The following is a 21826-nucleotide window of genomic DNA, read 5'->3' on the forward strand; positions in this document are numbered from 1 at the left end:
GACCTGAAAACCCTGGCTTTAAGCTCTGGCTCTGGTACTGAGAAGCCTTGTGATCTTGAGCAAGTGACTATATCTCAGAACCTGAATGTTCTGATCTGTTATATGGAGATGATAATATTTCTCCTACCTGTGGCACTTAATGAGTTACTCTTTTGAAGAAGTAGGTAGTGTGATGCAAACATAAGTATATGGGATCTATTGGCAGAAATCCTGGGTTTGCGTTCTGACCCCATAGCTTATTGGCTTTATAACTTTGTAAGTCATTTAAAATCATTGTTGGGACTAATGTTTCTCTTATGTGAAATGGAGAAACACTTTAGGAAGTCTAAAGCACTCTGAAAATATTGGTCTTTATGATTGTACAGTAGATCTGATTGGCAAATCAATAAATATAATTTTATTTTATTTTTCAGGTGCTTTGGGCAAAAGGACACGGTTCCAGGAACATTATGTGGCACAACTTATTCTAGATGTAAGAAGGGAAGGGGATGTTGTTTTAAATTGTGAATTCAGTCCAGCCCCAACTCCTCAGGAACATTTAACCAAGGTGAGTAGGATCCTGGGTTATTTAAATTAGCACCCAAGTCTTAACAGTTTCAATAGATGAGTTTCATAGAAACACTGCAGTGGGAAGAGGCGTTTTGTCCCTTCTCTAGCTTTTTTAAGGAAGCTGGGGGCTAAAAATCTCCCGTGGTTATGCTATTTTTACTCTTAAGTAGAGTTCTACTCTGTGCTATGAATTAGTAAGTAATGCAGTTAGCTGTGTGTTACCCTCTTCCCCTCTTTGAAGAAATCCAAAAGGCAGGCTGAGTAGAGGCTAATTTTTCTAGCTGCTACCATACTCTTGCCTTGCTTTTCCCCTTCTGTGGATATTTCTGAACACAAAATTTAAGATTTATTGGGCTTCTGTATGCATAAACAGATGATCAGAATTCCTTTTTACCAGTTTTCTGATTTGTCATGTTGCTCTGTTATTGGGCTGGTTCCTGCCTTAGTATGTTCTTCTTGATGTGGCTAATGCTTACTTCTTGTAACTTGAATGTATGGCTCTTGGTCAGTTTACCTACTTAGAGGCCTTGCCAGCTGCTTCCATGGAAGCCATTAGCATTTATATTCTTAACTCAGAGACCTCAGTCCAACAGTTTTGGTTGTTCTTTGGTTGATGTTACTGCCCTTGAGGCCTGTGTCTGGCTACTCTTCATTCTGCAGCCTGTGAACAAACTTACCTTGAGTACACTGAACACTGAAGTTCTATTTTGTAGTGAAATTAATGCCAAGGGTAGGGGCAAGGCCTCTAGCCTCAGTGAGAGCCTGGGAAAGTCAGTAGAGTCTTAGTTTCCTCGTTTGTTTTTCCCATATCACACTTTGTTAAAGAGTCAGATTAGCTCTTGAAAGGCACTCCACAAATGTTTTATTGTCACTGGGAATTTATAAGTAGGTTGGTACACCCCTATCAGGATAAAACAAGGCAAGAGTTTGGGTTTGCTCCAGAGCCGACCTGTCCACATGGTATTGTTAACCACCTGAAAGTTGGTTGGTCCAAACTGAGCTGTGGTGAAGCAGAAGGCAGATTTCAGACTGTGTACAAAAAAAGAGTGTGTAGTGCTAATGAGTAATTTTCTGTTGATACATGTTATAAGGATACTATTTTTGATGTATTAGGTTAAATCACTTTATTTTTTTGTTTAAGATTGTTTTAAGGGTGCCATTTAGAAAACTTAAAATTACATTTGTAGCTCTATTTTTAAAAGTATGAGAAGGCCTGTGTTGAAAATGGATGGCCACCAGGGTGTGCTGTGCGCCTGCCAGCCCTGACCTTTGAAGGGCGCTTGGTGAGGGAGGGAGAGGCACTGTCTCAGTGGAGACCGAGAAGCCGCCCATGGTTCTGTGTTCCTCCCATCCACAGTTGTCGGAGGGCGCTGGGCTGTTTTCTTGAAACCTTGTGGAAAGAGCTGGGCCCGTAGTTAGGATAAATTTGTGGGTAAACACGGAAGCTCTTCTTTTAGGCTCTGTCTGTGGGCAGATGACTGTTTACTAGTTAAGACATTGCCGGTTGAGACGTTGACCTTTTAGTCATAGACAGTTTTCAGACTTCTAAAGCTGGGAGGGTTCTGCCCTGCTCCATCTGACTCCTAAAGTCTTCCTAGTTTCAGCTGCTTTTATTGAATTAGAACGTATTATAATCAAGTTTATTGAGGAAATAGTTGCATAAAATAAGATGTACCTATTTTAAGTGTACAGTTTTGATGAGTTTTGGTAAGTAGATAGACCCATGTAACCACCACCATAATCAAAATATAGAACCATTTCCATCAGGCCAGGAAGTCCACACATACTCCTGTGATCACTTTCCCTCCCACTGATCTGCTTTCTGTCACAGACTAGACCCGTGTTTTCTAGAATTTCAAATAAATAGAATCATAGAGTATGGGTCTTTTGTGTCTTTCACTTAGTATAATGCTTGAGATTAACTGATATTTTGATAGGAACAATTAGCTCCTGTTTATTGCTAAGTTAATACCACAGTGTGTTTATTCATTCTCCTTTTGGTGGACAGTTGAGCTGTTTCTAGTTTTTGGCTATTTATCAATAAAGCTGATTGGAAGATTTGTGCATAAGTCTTTGTGTGAACATGTATTTTTAATTCTCATGGGTAAATATCTAGGAATGGAATGGCTGGATTATGTGGTAAGGATATTTTTTAACTTGTTGAGAAACTGCCAGAATGTTTTCCAAAGTGGTTGTACTATTTTATATTTTCACCATCAAAGTATGAAGGCAAACTGTTTTTGTGGTGATACCACTTTAAGAAATTTCCAACTCTGGCTGGTGTGGGTCAGTGGATTGAACGTGGGCCTCGAACCCAAATGGTTGCCAGTTCAATTTCCGGTCACGGCACATGCCTGCGTTTTGGGCAAGGTCCCCAGCTGGGGATGCGCGAGAGCAACCGATTGCTGTGTCTCTCCCACATTGATGTTTCTCTCCCTTTCTTTCTCCCTCCCTTCCCCTCTCTCTAAAAATAAATAAGTAAAATGCTTAAAATTTTTCTTTCAGATTCTTGTCAGCATTTAGAATTGTCTTTTAAATTTTATCCATTCTAATGTGTGTCAGTAGTTATTTCTGATTTTAATTAATATTTCCCTGTTGACTACTGTTATTCATGGTATTTTTTTGTGTGTTTGTTGGCTATTTATATATCTTCTTTTATGAAGCATCTATACAAATCTTTTGTCTATATTTGTTTTGGGTTATCTTATTACTGAGTTGTAAGAGTTCTGCATATTCTACATACAAACCCCTTTTTATTTTTTAAAAAGATTTAATTTATTTTTAGAGAGGGGAAAGGGAAAGAGAAAGAGAGGGAGAAAAACATGAATGTGTGGTTGCCTCTTGTGCACCTCCAACCAGGGACCTGGCCTGCCCCCAGGCATGTGCCCTGACTGGGAGTCAAATCGGTGACCCTTTGGTTCTCAGGCTGACACTCAATCCACTGAGTCACACCAGCCAGGGCACAAGCCCCTTTTTAGATATTTCTCTTGTGAGTATTTTCTATGAGTCTGTAGCTTGGAATTTTATTTTCTTAACAGTGTTTTAAAAGAGTAAAATTTTTAATTTGATGAGTTTCAACTTACTAAATTAAGTTTTTCTCTGATAGTTCAGGTTCTTTTTGTGTCTGCCTACCCCAGTGCGGCAAAACTTTTCTCCTAGGATTTCTTTTAGATGTTTTTTACTATTAGCTTCTACTTTAAGGTTGGCAATCAATTTTGGTTTAATTTTATATAGGGTATGAGATAGGGGTGAGGGTCATTTTTTTCCTAAATGAATATCCAGTTGTTCCAGAATTATTTATTGAAAAGACTTTTTCTCTGTTGAATGAATCACCTATGCATCTTTGTTGAACATCAACTGACTGTATAATGTGGATCTAAAGTTTTGGACTCTTATTTTATTCCTTTCAGCTAAATATCTTCATTCCAGTAATTCTTAAAATCAGGTATTTTATCAAGTCTTCTAAGTCCTCAGATTTTATATTTTCAAATTGTTTTTGCTATTCCAGAGCAATGGAAATACAGTTGGGAATTGATGTTTTCAATTACAGTTTAGAGGTAGAGGAGAAAGATCTGGCTTTGAATCCTGGTGCATCAAGCACTAAACAGGCGTTTTCAAGGTTGGCTCAAGCAATGATAGCTGTTATTCTCTGTTATTCATATTGTCACTGCATTCCTGAGGTATAGATGGCATGTCCCAAATACGTGTTTTAAGAGAAAGTCTATTCACCATATGTAGACTACTGTATAATCTTAAACAAAGTTACATCCTTCCCTAGCAGTTAATTGCATACAGTCTGTTGAATGAATCAAATTTAATTTTCAGTCCAAACATTTTCTTTTGCATCCCAACAGAATCTTGAGCTGAATGATGATACTGTTCTAAATGAGATAAAGTTAGCAGACTGTGAACTATTTCAGATGCCCGACCTATGTGCCGAAGAGCTTGCTGTTATCCTCGGAATCTGGTAAGTTCATGACTGTCTTAGTTACATTGAGCACCTTGCATGTTGGGTTGGGGAAATCTTTATTCAGGAGGTCCCAAAAGTCCTGAATGATGAGAGAATCTTGTAATGCTTCCAAAGATTGAGAATTGTTGGGTAACTAATTAAAAGGTTAGAAATTAGGCCCTGGTTGGATAGCTCAGTTGGTTGGTGTCGTCTCGATAATGCCAAGGTGGTGGGTTTGATCCTGGGTCGGCCACATATGAGAGTCCACCAGTGAATGCCTGGATAAGTGGAACAACAAATTGATGTTTTCTTTCTTTCTTCTCCTTTTATTTAATAGGGATCACACATAGAATTCTGTTTCGAAATCCACACCAGTTGTCCTATTACATTATTTGATTGCAGTGACAGAAGTTATGGTTACTAATGAAAAATTATATGTTCAATTTATAATGATATTTAGTGTATAAATAATATAAATTGCAAACATTTACAAGTAATAGCATGTGCTAGGAATTATACCCTGTACTTTCGCATTATCCCTGATAGATATTTTTTTTATAAGGTTTCTTTATTGTTGCTCTATTACAGTTGTCCCAATTTTCCCCTTTTGCCCTCTTCTGCCCACCTCTCCCCTCTCCCACAGTCAATCCCCACGCTGTTGCCCATGTCCATGGGCCATTCATACATGTTCTTTGACTAGTCCCTCCCCCTTCCATCCGCCATTATCCCCCTCCCCTCTCCCCTCTGGTCACCGTCAGTCTGTTCCACGTTTCTGTGCCTCTGGTTCTATTTTGTTTGTTAGTTTATTTTGTTCATTAGATTCTTATAGGTGAGATCATACAGTTCTATTTATGCTATTGCAAAAAGGTAGGAGTTCTTTCTTTCTGCTGCATAGTACTCCATGTGTAAATGTACTACAGTTATTTGATCCACTCATTCACTGATGGGCACTTAGGCTGTTTTCCAGCACTTGGCTATTGTGAATAACACTGCGATGAGCATTGGGGATGCATGAGTTCTTTTGAATTGGTGAATTGAGATTCTTAGGGTATAATCCCAGGAGTGGAATGAATCACTGGTCAAAAGGCAGTTCCATTTTTAGTTTTCTGAGGAAATTCCACACTTTTCCACAGTGGCTGCACCAGTCTGCATTCCCATGAACAGTGCACTAGGGCTCCCTTTTCTCCACATCTTCACCAGCACTTGTTTATCCCTGAGTAATATTCTAAAAACCCTAGAGGTTGTTGTTTTTCTCCATTTTTCAGATGGGAAATCAGGGTTCAGATGGATTAATGACTTGCTCAGAATTACAAAGCAACAATAGGGCTTGATTCCAGGATATACTGACCCCAAATTCTGAGTTCCTTATGCTATTTCTTAGAACATTATTATGGCAAATTCATAATTGTCAGCTCATCTCAGGAAATGAAATCACACCAAATATATTGTATATATTGCCAGGCATTCTATCAGTTGAGCTTTAGCTATATTTTGGACTTCCCAAAATATAGAGGACTAAAAAGCCAAGAAATGCTTGTTTTGAATACTGCTTTTCCCCAGATATGATCTTGGTGGAATCTCAACATATAGAACAGTTAAAAGTGCTGATTGGATTTCATCGGCAACTTAAATCTTCACTGGTAGAAACTACTTGATGCCATTTATAAACCTCTGGGTTAGAACATCAATGAGTTGATTATTTGCAAGACCTGAGTTACCGTGGGGATTGTTAACAGTGGTTTTGTTATACCTCCTGATCAGTCTGATCCCAGAGGTGACTGGCACATTGTGGAAGGATGGGTTGGTTTGGAAAGGGGACACAGAGAAGGAGAATTCTTATAGGTAGTAGATTGGCGAAACAGTGGGCTAGCTTCTTGCTTCTTCCCTGGGCTCCTGCTTGAGTTTGATTTTACCTGAAATCACATACTAGAACTCACCCCATGTCTCTGCCTCAGTGTATCTGATTGCTTTTATATAAAGTAATTATGGGCGGACGTTCTTAAAATACAGCAGTCCTTTAGTGGGTGATTCCTTTTAAAATAGTCTGATTTGGGGGTATGCATAGTAAAATATTCTAAGCCTAGCAGTAAATTATGGTAGAGTAGTGGCCTGATTCAGTGACTATGTCGTCATTATTTTTAATGAACCTGTAGCATTTCACTTTTATGCAGTGAATTAAAGATTGGTATTTTGTATTTGAGAGTTGAATGTTGGTTGATTTTTGCATGAGGTTCTTATCTTGGACAGACTCTTGTGCTCTTGCTCACTCATTAGAATCGTAGAGGCTTAGAATGGAAAGGACCTTAGTTAGAGGTTAATTGGATCCTCTTGCCAACGGGAACATAATTCCTTCGTGCAGTCTAACTTGAAATGTCTTAAGTATGTGTGTGTGTTGTATGTTTTAAACAAGTTGGTTTCATAATTCTTCCCTTGTTTATTTCTTCTTACCAATAATAAAAATAAGTTCATTTAAAAATTATTATAAAAATAATTTACACTCATTATAAAATTCCTAAACTATCAAAAATTATAAGGAAGTGTTACTGTTTTTGTGGAATTTTCTGTTCTTTCTTAGTATAAGTAATATTTTCATACAAAATAACTTATATAACATTAAATGTAAGTTTATATATATAAATGTAGTGTAATAATAAAATGAATCCGCCACACAATTTAAGAATTAGAAGATTACAGTTATCATTAGCCCAGTCTGTGTTTCTTGCCCATCTCCCTCCCCTGCCTTTCCTCATGAATTTTGTGTTTGCCATTTTCTTGCCTTTTCAAAAAAATATATTTACTCACATTTTTTTAATACCTCTAAAATCAATTATGGTAAAAATAAATGAATGGGACTATATCAAATTAAAAAGCTTCTGCAGAGCAAAAGTAACCTACAACAAAACAAAAATGCAACTGACTGAATGGAAGATAGTTTGCAAACAACAGCTGGGATAAGGGGTTAATATCCAAAATATATGAAGAACTCATAGAGACAGTTACTTCATTTTGTTTCTTTTTGAGATTTATAAAAGTGGTATCTTACTATATGTAGCCTTCTGTGATTTGCTTCTTCTGCCATTATTGTACTACTAGGATTCATTCATGCTTTTGTCTTACTGTTTTTAAAATTAAATTTATTGGGGTGGCATTGATTAATAAAATTATATAGGTTTCTGTATACTAATATATCATCTGTATATTGTACGGTGTTCACCACCCAAAATCAAATCTCCTTCCATCACCTTTGTCTCCCCTTTACCCTTTCTACCTCCCCTCGGCCCCCGATTTATTCATGTTTCATGTGTAGCTGCCGTTTACTTTGCAATATAACATTCCAGTTGATGAGTATTTCACAATTTATTAGTCTCTTTGGACATTTGGATTGTTAACAGATTTTTTCTATTACTCATGATATTAATATGGATATTTGTGCTATATATGTTCCAGGATTTCTCTGGGCTGTAACACCTAGGATGGAATTACTGAGTGTAGTCCACGTGAACATTCATTTTACAAGATAGCACTAAATTGTTTTCCAAAATTAGGCTACCAGATCATACTTAAATCGGCATGATCTAAGAATTCCCATTGTTCTGCTCTTAGGCAAAAATTAAGAAGTTGCCAAATGGTTATAGTAATATTTTAAATGTTTGGCCTGAGTTTAGTAAATGGGAGTTGATGCCATATTAGTCCTTTTCATTTTCGTTGTGGATTGGACTTCTTTTTTCCTAGTGAAACAAATTACGTTGACATTTAGTACACCAACCACATTTTGTCAGCATCTTATTCCTTTCTGTACTTATCTTTGGCAAACTCATATATACATTTGTATATAATATAGTCATTAAAATATATGCTTTCAAATATATGAAATAAGTTTACTTTGCCTTCAAAAATTATATTTCGTTAGCTACAACATGCATTTTAGAAATAATTATATATTTTTTAATTTAAAGCACAAATTTGCAAAAGAATAATCCAGTGCATAAGTTAACTGAAGAGGAGCTGCTGGCATTTACTTCAGTGAGTATGGTCTTTCTTTCCATTTTCACATTTTTTCCTCATAGATTATTTTGCATCTGGTATATTTGTGCCTCAGATTGCTCACATTGAAACACTGATACTTAAGGAAATTAAGGGAACAGAAACAAAATCAGCATCTATCTTGCTACCGATTTGAACATTAGTATTTTTTTATGACTTGCTTAGATTTGAGGTCAGTGACAAATGTTTCCTGTTCATTGTTTGTTCCCAGAGCCTCTCATAGGACAGGTGCTCAGTAAAGGTGGGAGAAAGAAACGAAGAGACAGAGCACAAGTTTGAATCTTCACTCCAAAGCCACCATAGGATACAGCTCTTGTAAAGCCGAGGGTGGTGTCTCCATGGGTATGTTGAGTGGAGGACTTCAGGGAGCTAGGAGCAAGGCCAGGGTTACAGAGGCTGGGATGGAGATGGCGTCCAGAGCGTGAAGGACAACATAGAGCAGTCAGCAGAAAGCGCTGTGGGCTGTGGTCGTTAGGAGTGCACTGCTTATCTATAAGGACAGCTTCAGTGCAATATCTGGGTAGTCATTCCAGAGAATTAAGGAGGGAATAGGGTATGAGAAAATAAAGTTGATAAAGAACACAGTTGGAGAAAAATGGCAGTCAAAAGGAAAGACAGGGTAATAGATGTCTGAGGATTTGAGATCAAAGAAGTCTTTTCAAAGAGAAAAGTCACAGACAAGGGGTCAGTCAGTATCTTTCTAGCTTTATGGAGGACAAGGAGATACCCATGTCTTTAATGAACACAAGTTGCTTAAGATACATCATTTCTTTCAAAAGTATTTTTATATCTTGGTTGGGACTCAAGTTAGAATTCTGATGTTTTAGTCCTTTGTTTTTTTTTCAGATAAGGCAATAATAAAGTACTTTAATCTGATAGAAAGAAAAGCTCGCTTACTTTGTACTGTAATATAAATTTTGCAAGTTACTATTTTCTACATATCATTTTGGAACTGGTTGCATGAGAATCCACTGAGTTCTCTGGGTGCCCTTTTTATTTTCCCGCTTCTTAGAAGTCTTTGGTGTTTATCATGATAGCGTGTCTGTGTTTAGGTTACTATGTAAAAACGTCCTTATTTATTGATTACATATGCTATCAAAAATTTTATAAGCAAAATGTTACAAACATTTTAAAAAGTATATAATAAAAATTATTCTGTACTTCCTATTTATTTATGCAGCTAATACCTATTGAACGCTTGCTATGTACTGGGAATTGTGCTGGACATCAGGGTGTGGCAGCAAACAGCCTCTCCCCCCTGGAGTTTGCTACAGTTTACTCTTGTGGGGGAAATACAGTCGACAGAGAGAGAGGGCCTGGGACCAGGGCTCTGAACTCTTGAGATCATGAGGTGTCTTCCTTTGCTGACAGAAGAGCAGATACAACAGAGGCCCTAGTGTTCCCACCAAGAACGTAGGTGTGCGAGGGGTAGGGCCATGGTTATTGGCCATTGGTAAATATTTATTGAATGAACAAGTGAGTGGTTTATTGGTCCCAAATTTCATTCAGTTTTAATGAACTGTCCTATAGTTTATTAAAATGATGGTATAATCTGTTTTTTGGAGAGATTTTTCCAGTGTTTTCATGTTACTGAAGCATTATGTAATATATGTGAGCTGTGTTGGGAAAATTTTTAATTCAGCAAGGTCAGAAGCTTGTCCTAAGAGGAATACTTCACTTTTTTAAGTTGTCACGATGGAGTGCTGTTCCTGAGATATTATATCCGCACGTTTCAGGAAAACTGAATGAGTCATAGTGAACATAACCCATACTGTTTTAGAGAGCCTTTATGTTGTATCGGCTTGATAATTTAAAATTAGCCATGTTATCTACGTTATTTCCTTTCAGATTAGCCAAGTCAGTGACATTCAAGTAATGCTTTTAACTTCCTTTCATTGTTGAAAATGGGAACAATTTTGTTAATTCAGACAGGTGTTTCAGTTTTAATTGGCACAAGTGTGAATTGACATTGGCAGCCTGCCTTCCGACTGTCTACTTGAATCCCCAAGGTCTCTGTAAATGAAAAAAGGAAAAGGACTTTGGAAGTTACACATTATATTGTATATATTTTCTCTTTCTTCTGTTAAATTGAAAGCTATTTAATAACTACTTAAGTATGAACATAAAATAGGTTGCTAACCACTTTTACAGATTAAAATGATCACCTGTTTTTCTTCTAGAGCATACTGATTTATTAATTTTAATTTTTAAAGATAGGCAATGTAACTTATTGTTTTTAAAGATTTTATTTGTTTATTTTTTTGAGAGAGTGGAAGTGAGGGAGAGAGAGGGAGAGAAACATCGATGTGAGAGGGAAACATTGATCAGTTGCCTCTGGTATGTGCCCTGACTGGGGATTGAACCTGCAACCCAGGCATGTGCCCTGACTGGAAATTGAACTCGCAAATTTTGCTTTGCAGGGCAGTGCCCAGCCAGCTGAGCCACAGTGATCAGGGCAGTGATGTAACTTGGTTAGAGAGCCACAATACTTCTGATTGTGTTAGCATTACGTGATGACATGTTCTACAATATATTAAGCCGGATAGCTCAGAATTTTGAATTTCTTCATGGTTTGAATACTTGTTTCCCAAAATGTTACTCTGCATTTTAATTTAATATGCATTCATTAATAATGAACCTTGTAGTTACCTCTGGGTTGTAATTTGCTAACTTTAAAAAAAGCAGGAAATGGGTGTATTTTATTTCTTATATCAGTTTGTAGGTTAATTGTTACTAAGTGTGAGAAACACTCACTATAGAAACACTGGAATATAGGACTCCAGCAGTAGACGAGGCTTTATTCACAGATCTGCAGAGCTGGGTGCACAACAAAGGTATGCACACCCAAACAGAAAAACAGGCTGGTTTTATACTATTGCCAGTAGCCCTCTCCCACTTCCCCTTCCTCCTCCGTTTCTCCATGCTTAGATACTCTGGAGTTACAATCTACTGTGATTAACTAAATTAACCAAGGGTAGTAATTTCCTAAATTGTCTGCTGAGCCATCTAGCTACATTTTCCCATTTCCCAGTGTTTTGTGCAGAATATCTTTCCCTTTTGATCTCAGATGCATTTACATTGAGTTGTGGAAATATCACTTCCTGACTTGTAGGTCTGCTAATACTGTTGACTCTGACTCAGAGACACCTCCCCCCCCCACTTCAAGACTTAATTACTGTATTTTTCGCTCGGTAAGACGCACTTTTATCCCCCGCAAAGTGGGGGGTGGTGATGTCTATGCGTCTTATGGAGCAAATATTGCGTCACAGACCATGATGTGTATTACCTGACCTATCACCGGTGGCGAAAGCTGTTAGAAGAGGAGGCAGTGGGCCCACGTGAAAATCCTGAGGACACTTAAATGTCCTTCTTTACTGCTGAATCTCGGGGTGTCTGGTCAGTATGAAGATAGTAAAGAAAGTGATATTAGTGATTGTGAGCAACTGAGCTTCATCAGTTGACACTAGCGATGATGAGTTCTTGGGGTTCCCAGAAAACTACAAGAGGTCTTGAACCTTAAAGTCTCTCCTCATTTGTTAATGACAGCGATGATGGTTCTTAATACCACTGTTGACTGCTGTTCACTTTACATGGTTGAAAATCATTCTGTTATATTTTATTAAATATTTTAGTACACCATTTGGTTCAGAATATTTTTTGTTGTTGTTTTCCTCCTCTAAACCTAGGTGCGTCTTATGGTCAGCTACGTCTTATAGTGCGAAAAATACGGTACATTTGTTCTTTGCTGCTAATTATTTCCTATTCTGGTTTGAGAGTCACCAGTTTCTTTGTACTTTACATGAGCCGAAGCTTAATAAATATGTTTTGACTGGAGTTGAATGGAGTTAGTTGTTACATATCCTATTTCAGGAATAGACAGAATCAGTAATAGGATTTGTGGGATCTTACAAGGTTCTTTCCTTACCACCATCTGCTTTGGTAACTGCTACTTCTTTCTTCATGGTTACCATGGCTTAAGGTTAACACTTATTTCTGTGTTTAGTTTCAGTCACATTAGAGTAACTGGTACTGGATTTGAACTTGGATTATAAACAACTGCAAAACTGAACAGACTATATGAAACAGAAATATATAAAAAGGATAAGTCTAGTGTTGATCTCAGGAATGCAAAGTTTAATATGGAACAATTAATGCAATTCATCTTATTAGTATAGTAAAGAAGAGCCACATGATTATCTCAATAGAAACAGAAAAGCATTTGGAAAAATCCAAGCCTTTCATTATAAAAACTCTAGTGAACTAGGAATAGAAGGGGTTATCAGCCTGATAAAGGACATCTGTAGGAAAATCCATAGCTAAAATCATTATTGATGAAAAACAGTCTTTTCCCCCTAACTAAGATCAGGAAAAAGGCACTTCTCTTCTCCATTTAACTAGAAATTCCAGTGATTACAATAAGAAATATAGAAGATATAAAAGGTATTCAGATTAGAAAGAAATATATAAAATTATTTCTATGCATAGATAACAATTATATACATATATAGGAAAACTTAAAGAATCGTCATGAAAGCTGCTAGAAATACTAAGCAGGGTTTGAGATTACAAGGTCACTATTAAAAAGTCGTGTTTATATGTTATTAGAAATGAATAATTGGACAAGACATTTTTAAACCACTTATAATAGCATAAAATATGAAATGTGTAGTGATAAATTTAATTGAGGTATAGGACCTCTATACCAAAAATGACAAATAATGTTGAGCTAAATTAAAGTCTTAAATATGTGAGAGATTTACAAGTGCTCATGGATTGGAATGCTTAATATTGTTGATTTGACAGCGCTGCCAAAACTGAGCTATAAATTAAATAAAAAATCCCAGTAGGCACTTTTTTTTCTTTGCAGAAATTGTTAAGCTGATTTTAAAATTTATTTGTAGAATTTCTGCTTATATGTAGGCCAAATAAGCTCTGATTGTAACTATCTTTCGGCACAAAGAAATTATAGATTATGGACAAAATACAAAAGAAACAAAACAAAACATCAACTACCCGATGACATATGAGACCAAAGGCAGAATGATTCTGGAGATGATTTCTTGCTTGGAAAAAGGGAGTGACATTGCGTGATCTTCTTGTTTTCGTTGTTTCTATCCTGTGGCTAAATCAGTATCTTAAATGCAAGGCAACTACAAGTTTAAGGACAGAGTTTGGGGCTACCATGACTGTTGGAATGTGAGAAGGGGGACATTTTACAAAGGAGAGTCATAGATGAGGATTCTTATGTTCTGTATATAAACTTTGCCTAAGTTTGGGTCATCTGTGAACTACACATGTGTAGGGCATACACCAGCTAGCTCAGCCAGCTAAGGACAGAGGAGCTCAGATGAGATTTGAGCCGCCTGTGTGTTGCAGGTTTAGTCAAACCCAGTTAATGTGCTAAAAACTTGTAAGCCCAACACTTTGAAACAATATAACCAAAATGGCACTCAATAATAATAACATTCACAATATGTATACTGTTCAGGATACTGTTCAGAATTGCTCAGCAAATGAAGAGTGAAGAAAATGTGAACCATTTATAAGAGAAAAGACAGTCAATGGAGACTGACTGCAACATGACCTAGATGTTGGGATTAGCAGACAAGGATTAAAGGGAAAAGGCTCCTTTAATTATATTCAGTGACACAAAGGGAAAATGCTTGTGAAGTCACAAAGAGAGGAATATGTAGAGAAAAATAGAAGCTGTAAAAAAGAACCACATGGAAATCTTAAACCTCAACGCGTTTGAAATAAAAAGTCTCTGGATGAGAGTCGCTATTGAATGGAGATGACATAAGAAAGAGAAAACTTGAAGATAAGTCAATAGAAACTAGCCTGAAAAACAGAGAGACAGATAAAAATAATAAACATGGCCTACTGGATATGTGGGACAGTATCAAAATGCCTAACACATATGTAACTGGAGTGCCAAAAGGAGAGAATAGGGCAGAAAACAATATTTGAAGAAATAATGGCCAAACTTTTCCAAAATGTATGGAAGTAATCTACAGGCAAACCTCAGAGATATTGAGGTTTGGTTCCAGAGCACCACAATAAAGTGAGTTGTAATCTGTTTGCTAGTGGAGGATCTTGCCTTCAATTTGTTTAAAAAAAAAAAGCAACATCTGTGAAGTGCAGTAAAGCTAAGTGAAATAAAACAAGGTATGCCCGTATTTATGGATTTAAGAAACACAATGAGAGCTAAGCAAAGAAAACCATGCCTACGTACCTCATAGTCAACCTTGTGAAGATAAAACAAAGAAAATGTCTTGAAATGAAACAGAGAAATGACATTAAACAAGGGGAAACAATGATTGCAAATGTGTCCATCTTCCCATCGGACTATGGAGGATGGAAGACAACGGAACAGCATTTTTAAAGTGCCGAAAGAAAAAGCTGTCACCCCAGAATTCTATTGATATATTCAGTAAAATATTTTTCAACAATTATGGCCAAATGAAGGTATTTTCAGATAAAAGAAAACTAAGAGATTTGTTGTCAACAGACCTGTTAAAAAATGTTAAAGGAAATTCTTCAGGTTGAAGTGAAATCCAATACAGAAAGTCGTATGTTCAGTTTGAAATAAAGAACATCTGAAATGGTAAACATCTGGATAAATATACAAGAGCATTACTTCCCTTACTGTGTCTTTAAAATACATATTTCTATTCAACACAAATTATAAATTTATCTTTTGGTATTTTCCAAACTATGTAGAAAGCATGCAAGGGAGTATAAATGGAACATACACGATTGCAAGGTTTCTGTATTTTATATGAAGGATTACACTATAATTCTACATAGATTGTGAACAAGTAAAGATATTGTTATTCTAGAGCAAATACTTAAAAATGCAAAGGCATCTTGCTAAAAATCTAATGATAAGTTAAAATGGCAACCTGAAATATTTCAGGTAACCCACAAAGAAGGCACGAAAGTTACTACAGTGGAACAACCAATAAATACAACCATATCTATAATTATATTAAATGCTAGTGGATAAATACTCCAAATAGCAGGTCAAAGGTTATCAAAATGGAAAAACAAGACACAACGATATGCTCTTTCTAAGAAATATACTTTACAGAAAAATATTCAGGTTGAAAATAAATGGACAGAAAATATCCCATGTAAACATTAGGTATAAAAAGTCTGGATTTGCTAAATTAATACCAGATAAAATGGGCTTCATTACAAAGAATATTTCCAGAGACAGAGCTATTTTCATAATAATAAGAAAATTTGCCAGGAAGACATAACAGTCATAAATGTGTATGTCCCTAATATTAGCTACCCAAAACTTGAAGCCAAAACTGACAGAATGAGAGTGAGAAATAGTGTCACAGGCATAGTCAGAGATTTTAACACTCAGCAATTGATAGAACAACTAGACAAGAACAGTGAGCAAATGCATATATGATTTGTATAATGCTATCAGCCGAGTTGACCTAATTGGTATTTATAGAACAATGCACTCATAATACAGTCATCCCTAGCTTATCTGCCAGGGATTTGTTCCATAACACTCCGTGGATACCAAAATCCACAGATGCTTACATCTCTTGTATAGCATAAAACAGTATTTTCATATAACTTACACATACCTTCTTGTACACTCTAAATCATTACTTCTAAAACCCAGTGAATGTACATGCTATGTAAGTAGTTCTGATACTGTATTGTTTAAGGGAAAATGACAAGAAAAATAAGTCTGTCAATGATCGGTACAGATACAACCCTCATAGGCCTAACTACATATTACAAGCCAGCTGCAACGCAACATTTTTTAAAAGAATATTTTCAATTCATGGTTGGTTGAATCCACAGATGTAGAACCCCTGGATATGGAGACCCAATTGTTATTTGAATATGAGTGGGGACCCAAGGAAAATAGAATTTATTAAAAATTGTGTATTTATTGTTACATGTCTAAACTTCAGTCACCTTCAAAGTACTCTCCATTTGATGTAGTACACCCATTGACACATTTTTTTCAACTCCTCAGAACAGTTTTTGAACACTTAGATTTCAATGCCTGTTAGTGATTCTGTCATTTTTTTGTTTCACCTCTACATTAGCGCAGCATTTTCCTTTGAGGACATTTTTCATCCAGGGAAAAAAAAGTCACTTGGAGCGAGATCAAGTGAATAGGGAGGGTGGGGCACAGGGGTCCTGATGGTTTTGGTCAAAAACTGCTGAACACTCGGCGCAGTGTGGGCAGCTGTGCTCATAAATCTCCCATCATAAAATGGGCAAACAACGTTGAAAGAGTCTTCAAAAAATCCACTGAAGCCAAGCACAACCTCTCACAGTGCCAGCTGGTACATTGATACAGGTGGGTTCCCAGAACACTCACCGAGTGGGGAAAGCCTGTGCTACAAGGGGCTTGCCCTCCAGAAGATAATTCTAGTATTTAGGGGCACCTCCCTCATATATTTCTTTGCAAGTATACATGTTCAGCCAGACCATACTCTGGGCCAGCAAAATAGGTCTCAATAGATAAAAAATTAACATCATAATGAATATATTCTCTTTCTCTAACAAATAAACGAGATAAGTAACTATTAGGTATCTAGAAAATCTTAAAATATTTAGAAACCAGATAATTAAACAACATACTTATTCCATGGATCAATGAAGAAATCACAGAGAAACTTTATATGTAAAAGTCAACCATTAACCTAAATTATTGACCCCAATGTTATTTTTCATGTTTCCTTAAAATAAAATTGTTGTAACATTGGGGTAATGAATAGTTTTTAACTAGGATATTAAGTGCATGAACTATAAAAGAAAAATTCGATAAAAAGATAAATTGGACTTCATGAAAATTAAAACCTGCTCTTTGAAGAACATTATCGAGAAAATGGATAGACAAGACACAAACTGGGAGAAAATACTTATAGTACCTATATCTTGTAAAGGATCTCTATCCAGAATAAATACTCTTTCCAGCTCCATAATAATAGGGCAAACAAATCAACTAAAAATGAACAAATGATTTGAACAGATATTCTACCGAAGATATAGGAATAGCATTAATCATTGGAAAAGTGCAAACCAAAACCCCAACAAGATACTTTGGAACTCTCATACATCGTGAATGTAATATAAAAATGGTACAACCACTTTGGAACAAAGGTGATCATTAGTTCCACCTCTAGGTGTTTATCTATCAGACTTACATACCAGGGTTCACAGTTATTCAATTCATAATAGCTTAAATCTGAAAATCACCCAAGTGTCCGTCAACAAGTGAATGATAAATTGCCTTGTATTCATCTAAAGAAATAATTTTCAGCAATAAAAAGAAATGAAGTACTGATACATGTAATAGTGTGAGTGAACCTGAAAAACATGGTTTTGAGTTAAAGCCAGATTGTATGATTTCATTTAATTGGAATTCTAAAAATAGGCAAAAGTAAATCAATGATAGAACACCGGTCACATATTGATGGCAGAGGGGTGCAAGGGAACTTTTTGCATTAATGGAAATGTTGTGTATCTTGATTTTGTGGTGGTTACATAGGTATATACATTTGTCAAAATACATCAGACACTACACTAAATACAGTTTTATCTTATTGTATGTATCTTACATTTCAGTAAAGTCACTAAAAATATCCTAAAGGGGGAAATGCACGTATATTATTTAGAGCTATCATACGTAAGATTGATTAGTTTATCACAGTCGATTTTGGTTTCAGTGTAGATTTGTCCTTGTCGTCAATTTCAGAACTACAGCACAAAAGACTCAACCTACCTAATGTATTAAGTGGAAAGAATGTATTGTAGACGGAGAACAAATTCACAATAAGAAATTGCTTAGTTTCCACATTTCATATGAAGCATATTCCTTTTTTAATGCAAAATCAATCTAGTTTTTACCAAAAATTTTTGGAAACCTGTGTTCAAAAGAAACTCCAAAATTTAAGTGGAAGAATATACAGTGTAGAACTCTAAATGGGGTTACTTTTGACCCTTAGCATCTAATACAGGTTATTGATATTTAAATGTTTGTTAAATTTTCTCCCCTTGTGATTAAGGGTCAACATATGCAACAGACAGAAGGATGGCTAGGATGAATGTAAAGTCTTAAAGAGTTCATAGGTCAGGAAGCTTGTATATACAGTAGCATAGGTAATTGACATCTAAATTAAAATGAGGTATTAATATATGATTTCAAGCAGCTTTTTATGTTAATGAGTATAAAAATAGCTAATTATTAGAATTTGTTTTTAATCTGTAAATGCCATTTTTTAGTAGAAGATATCAGGCCTGGAGATTTAAACTATTGATTGTATGGAAAATTTTTAACAAATAGGTAAAAGATATATATATATACAGGAATTTTTTGTATTACTCTCATAATTTTTCTGAAAGAAAAAATAAATTTGAGAATAAAAAGTTAAAAGAAAAAAATCCTCTGGCACAAAACTATATAGAAAATGAGCAAAGTCCATCATTACCTCATGGCTAGATAATCGCTCTTATTTGGATTAAAGATGTGAGCAGGCTGTCTGGGATGTGTGCGGGTCACCATTAAACTTCTGTCAATCTGCCTGCGTCTCTTAACTGGGTTTCAACCTTGTGTATTGCCCTACGTTGTCTTTAGTAGCAAAGGACATAGGGAGGAGTTAGGAAATGAACCTAATGACATAGCTTAAAAGGAAGAAAGGGGAGTCCAGGACCAGAGAGCCGAAGCCTCCACTTCTGGCAATTTGGCAGACAAGGCGCTCTGAGAGCCCACCAGCTGCCAAACAGTTAAACCCCGGAAAGCATGCTGGGTAAGACATTGCTAGTCTCCCGAGAAGCAGAGGAGGTGTCTAAGGAGTCTTCCCACCTGACCTAAGTACATACATGTATGCACAGACAAAGAGAGAAATGAGCAGCTAGTGTCAGGGCCAGAAAGGAGAGGCAGGGAGCTGGGGTCTTGGCAGGCAGCTGTGAATGGTGGAGTTAGCTGGAGTAATGGCACTCCCAGAACCTTCCACTGAGCCAAGACCCTCGGGATGGTGAAGTGACCCTAAATGCATGATGCTGCCTGGCTATGGCCACAGAAACCCATCTGTCTAGAAGAAAACATCTCTAATCCCAAATTAAAACTGAGCAGTGAACTCACAACTGAAGATCGACAAACAGAAGAGAAGGCAAGCCACTGTGATTGAGAGTCAACAAAAACACCAAACAATAGACAAAAGGACATGTTGCAGCTTTCTGATTCATGATACAGAACAGCTATGTATGGAACATTTAAAAAAATAAAGGCTATAATCACAAAGGTAGCTGAACAACTTCTGTTAGTTATTAGACTTTTATGTTTTAGGAGAGAAAATATAACTTCTAGAAATAATTTGAAACTAAAAAGCAGATTAAAGAAAAATGGAACCTGTGCTTATCCATACTAGAGAGATGTAAAACACCAAGTGTATATAACAGGCATTTCAGAAGCTCTTGCAGTTGCATCAGTAGACACGTACAAGAATGTTTGATACTAGCGATGTTTTGTAATGGCAAACACACTAGAAACAGCCTAAATGTTTGTGGACAGGAGAATGGATAAATTGCCTTACCTTGTATCACAATTGTGAAATATACAACAGTGAAGTGAAAATAAATGAACTATGGCTGCAAGCAGTAACACAGATGAGTTCTATAAATGTAACAACAAGTTAAAAAAAATCAGCCCCATATTCACAGATATTTATGTTATCATACTTTATAATTTAGATTTTAGTTACTTATAATTGTATATATCAAATATAAAAAATTAAATCTAAAATCTTTTATTAGCAACATCATTGAAATGTTATTTGAGAAACAATGTTAAAGACTAAACATACTGATTTCATTTAAGGTGAATCTCATTGTATTTCATTAAGCTGGTGAGAAGCAGAATCAGTGATGATGGAAAGCATTCATATAAGGTAAAGGAAAAAAACTTTAAGAAAGAAAAGCCCCGTAGTGGGGCTTACGGTCCCCAGATGGGAGAAATACCTAGGACTGCTAACTAGGATGGTAATACATTTAATATAGGGGTGTCTGTGTACTTCTGCTGTTGGCCATCATTGAAGCCAAAGCTCTTAGGCTTTTTGACATTATGAATTAACATGGTGCTAAAGGATGAAAAACTCAGTTTGAAAATAATTTATGTGTTTTAAATAAGTCTGCTTTTCATGCCAGTGTGAAAGGTGCTCTGATAGCGCTGATGAACTGGCGCCTCCAAAATGCAGATCTTTCTTTTTTGAGGCAGCCAGATGACCAACAGCTTGCTCTCTCTGCTGTCTGCTTTCTATTAATATATGAAAATTTGGAGAGCATTGAAAAGAGCTTTGAAGGCTTTATACTAACAGGAGATCCAGAATCTCAGGATTTGCCAAACATGCTTCTAGGTATGGTGGGAGAAAGAAAGGTATAAAGCATAGGACTTGCCTTCATGGAATTTTTAATTTAGCCAAGATCAGATAAACTTATGATAATAATTAGCAATACCAGGCAGTTTAAACTACAAATTGATAGCACAGATAAATAAATCCCTTAACTGTTCAGAAAAGAAGAACGTATTTAGGACAGAGCAGTCAAAGAAGGCTTTGTTCCCTAAGCAGGGATTTGTGTCCGGCCCTGAAAGACAAGCGGGGTTTAGGTGGGGTGATAGCAGGAGCGAAGGCGAGGAGACAGGAAGGAGGGAGCTGGACTGGGTTCATTTAGCTGAAGTGGAAGATTTGTTTGGGACAATAGTGGTCTTGCAGAAGCTAGATTTGAGACAGATTTTAAATGGTCTACAGAGCAAGGACAGGGAATTTGGACTGCCGTTCCACTTCATGGGAAATAATTTACAGGCTAAATTTGGAATTTAAACCTATTGTCATTTGGTACTGATTTTAGTCGACTTTATTCTTTTTCATTTGGTACTGATTTTATCAATGAATAATCTTTTACATAGATCATTAAGAAGGGGGAGTGGTTCTGCTTTTTATAGTATTTCTTTGTTTCTTGCTTTGTAAGGCCTGCCTGACCTGGGTGGGCATCATCCGATCTGGCTGTAGTGTGACAGCCATACAATTATATGTACACCCACAACGAGAGCTCCAGCTGGCTTCTGGCTTTGATTTATGTGTGGAAAAGCAGCTATCTGAAAGCTCCTTCATTTTTAAAGGGGCAGACTGGATGTCTGTCATATACAGGACCTGAGGGCCTCTGGAAGAAAATTATGTGAAATGTGCAGCGATAAGATGAATAGGAAATTTGTTTTTAATAGAAACAACACTCCATATCTTCTTT

General features: G+C 36.4%; 1 protein-coding gene across 1 annotated transcript in view; it reads left to right on the forward strand.

The window, feature by feature from the left end:
- TTC27 (tetratricopeptide repeat domain 27) overlaps positions 1–21826 on the forward strand; it is a 141702-nt gene that overhangs the window by 29954 nt on the left and 89922 nt on the right. Inside the window, exons 7-9 of the mRNA XM_090281120.1 lie at positions 414–547; positions 4404–4516; positions 8455–8521. Of these exons, the coding sequence (XP_090137246.1) occupies positions 414–547; positions 4404–4516; positions 8455–8521 (314 nt within the window). The remainder of the gene's footprint in view (positions 1–413; positions 548–4403; positions 4517–8454; positions 8522–21826) is intronic.

Source organism: Furipterus horrens, unplaced genomic scaffold, assembly GCF_987537825.1.
Source record: "Furipterus horrens unplaced genomic scaffold, mFurHor1.1.pri manual_scaffold_6, whole genome shotgun sequence".
Lineage (NCBI taxonomy): Eukaryota > Metazoa > Chordata > Mammalia > Chiroptera > Furipteridae > Furipterus > Furipterus horrens.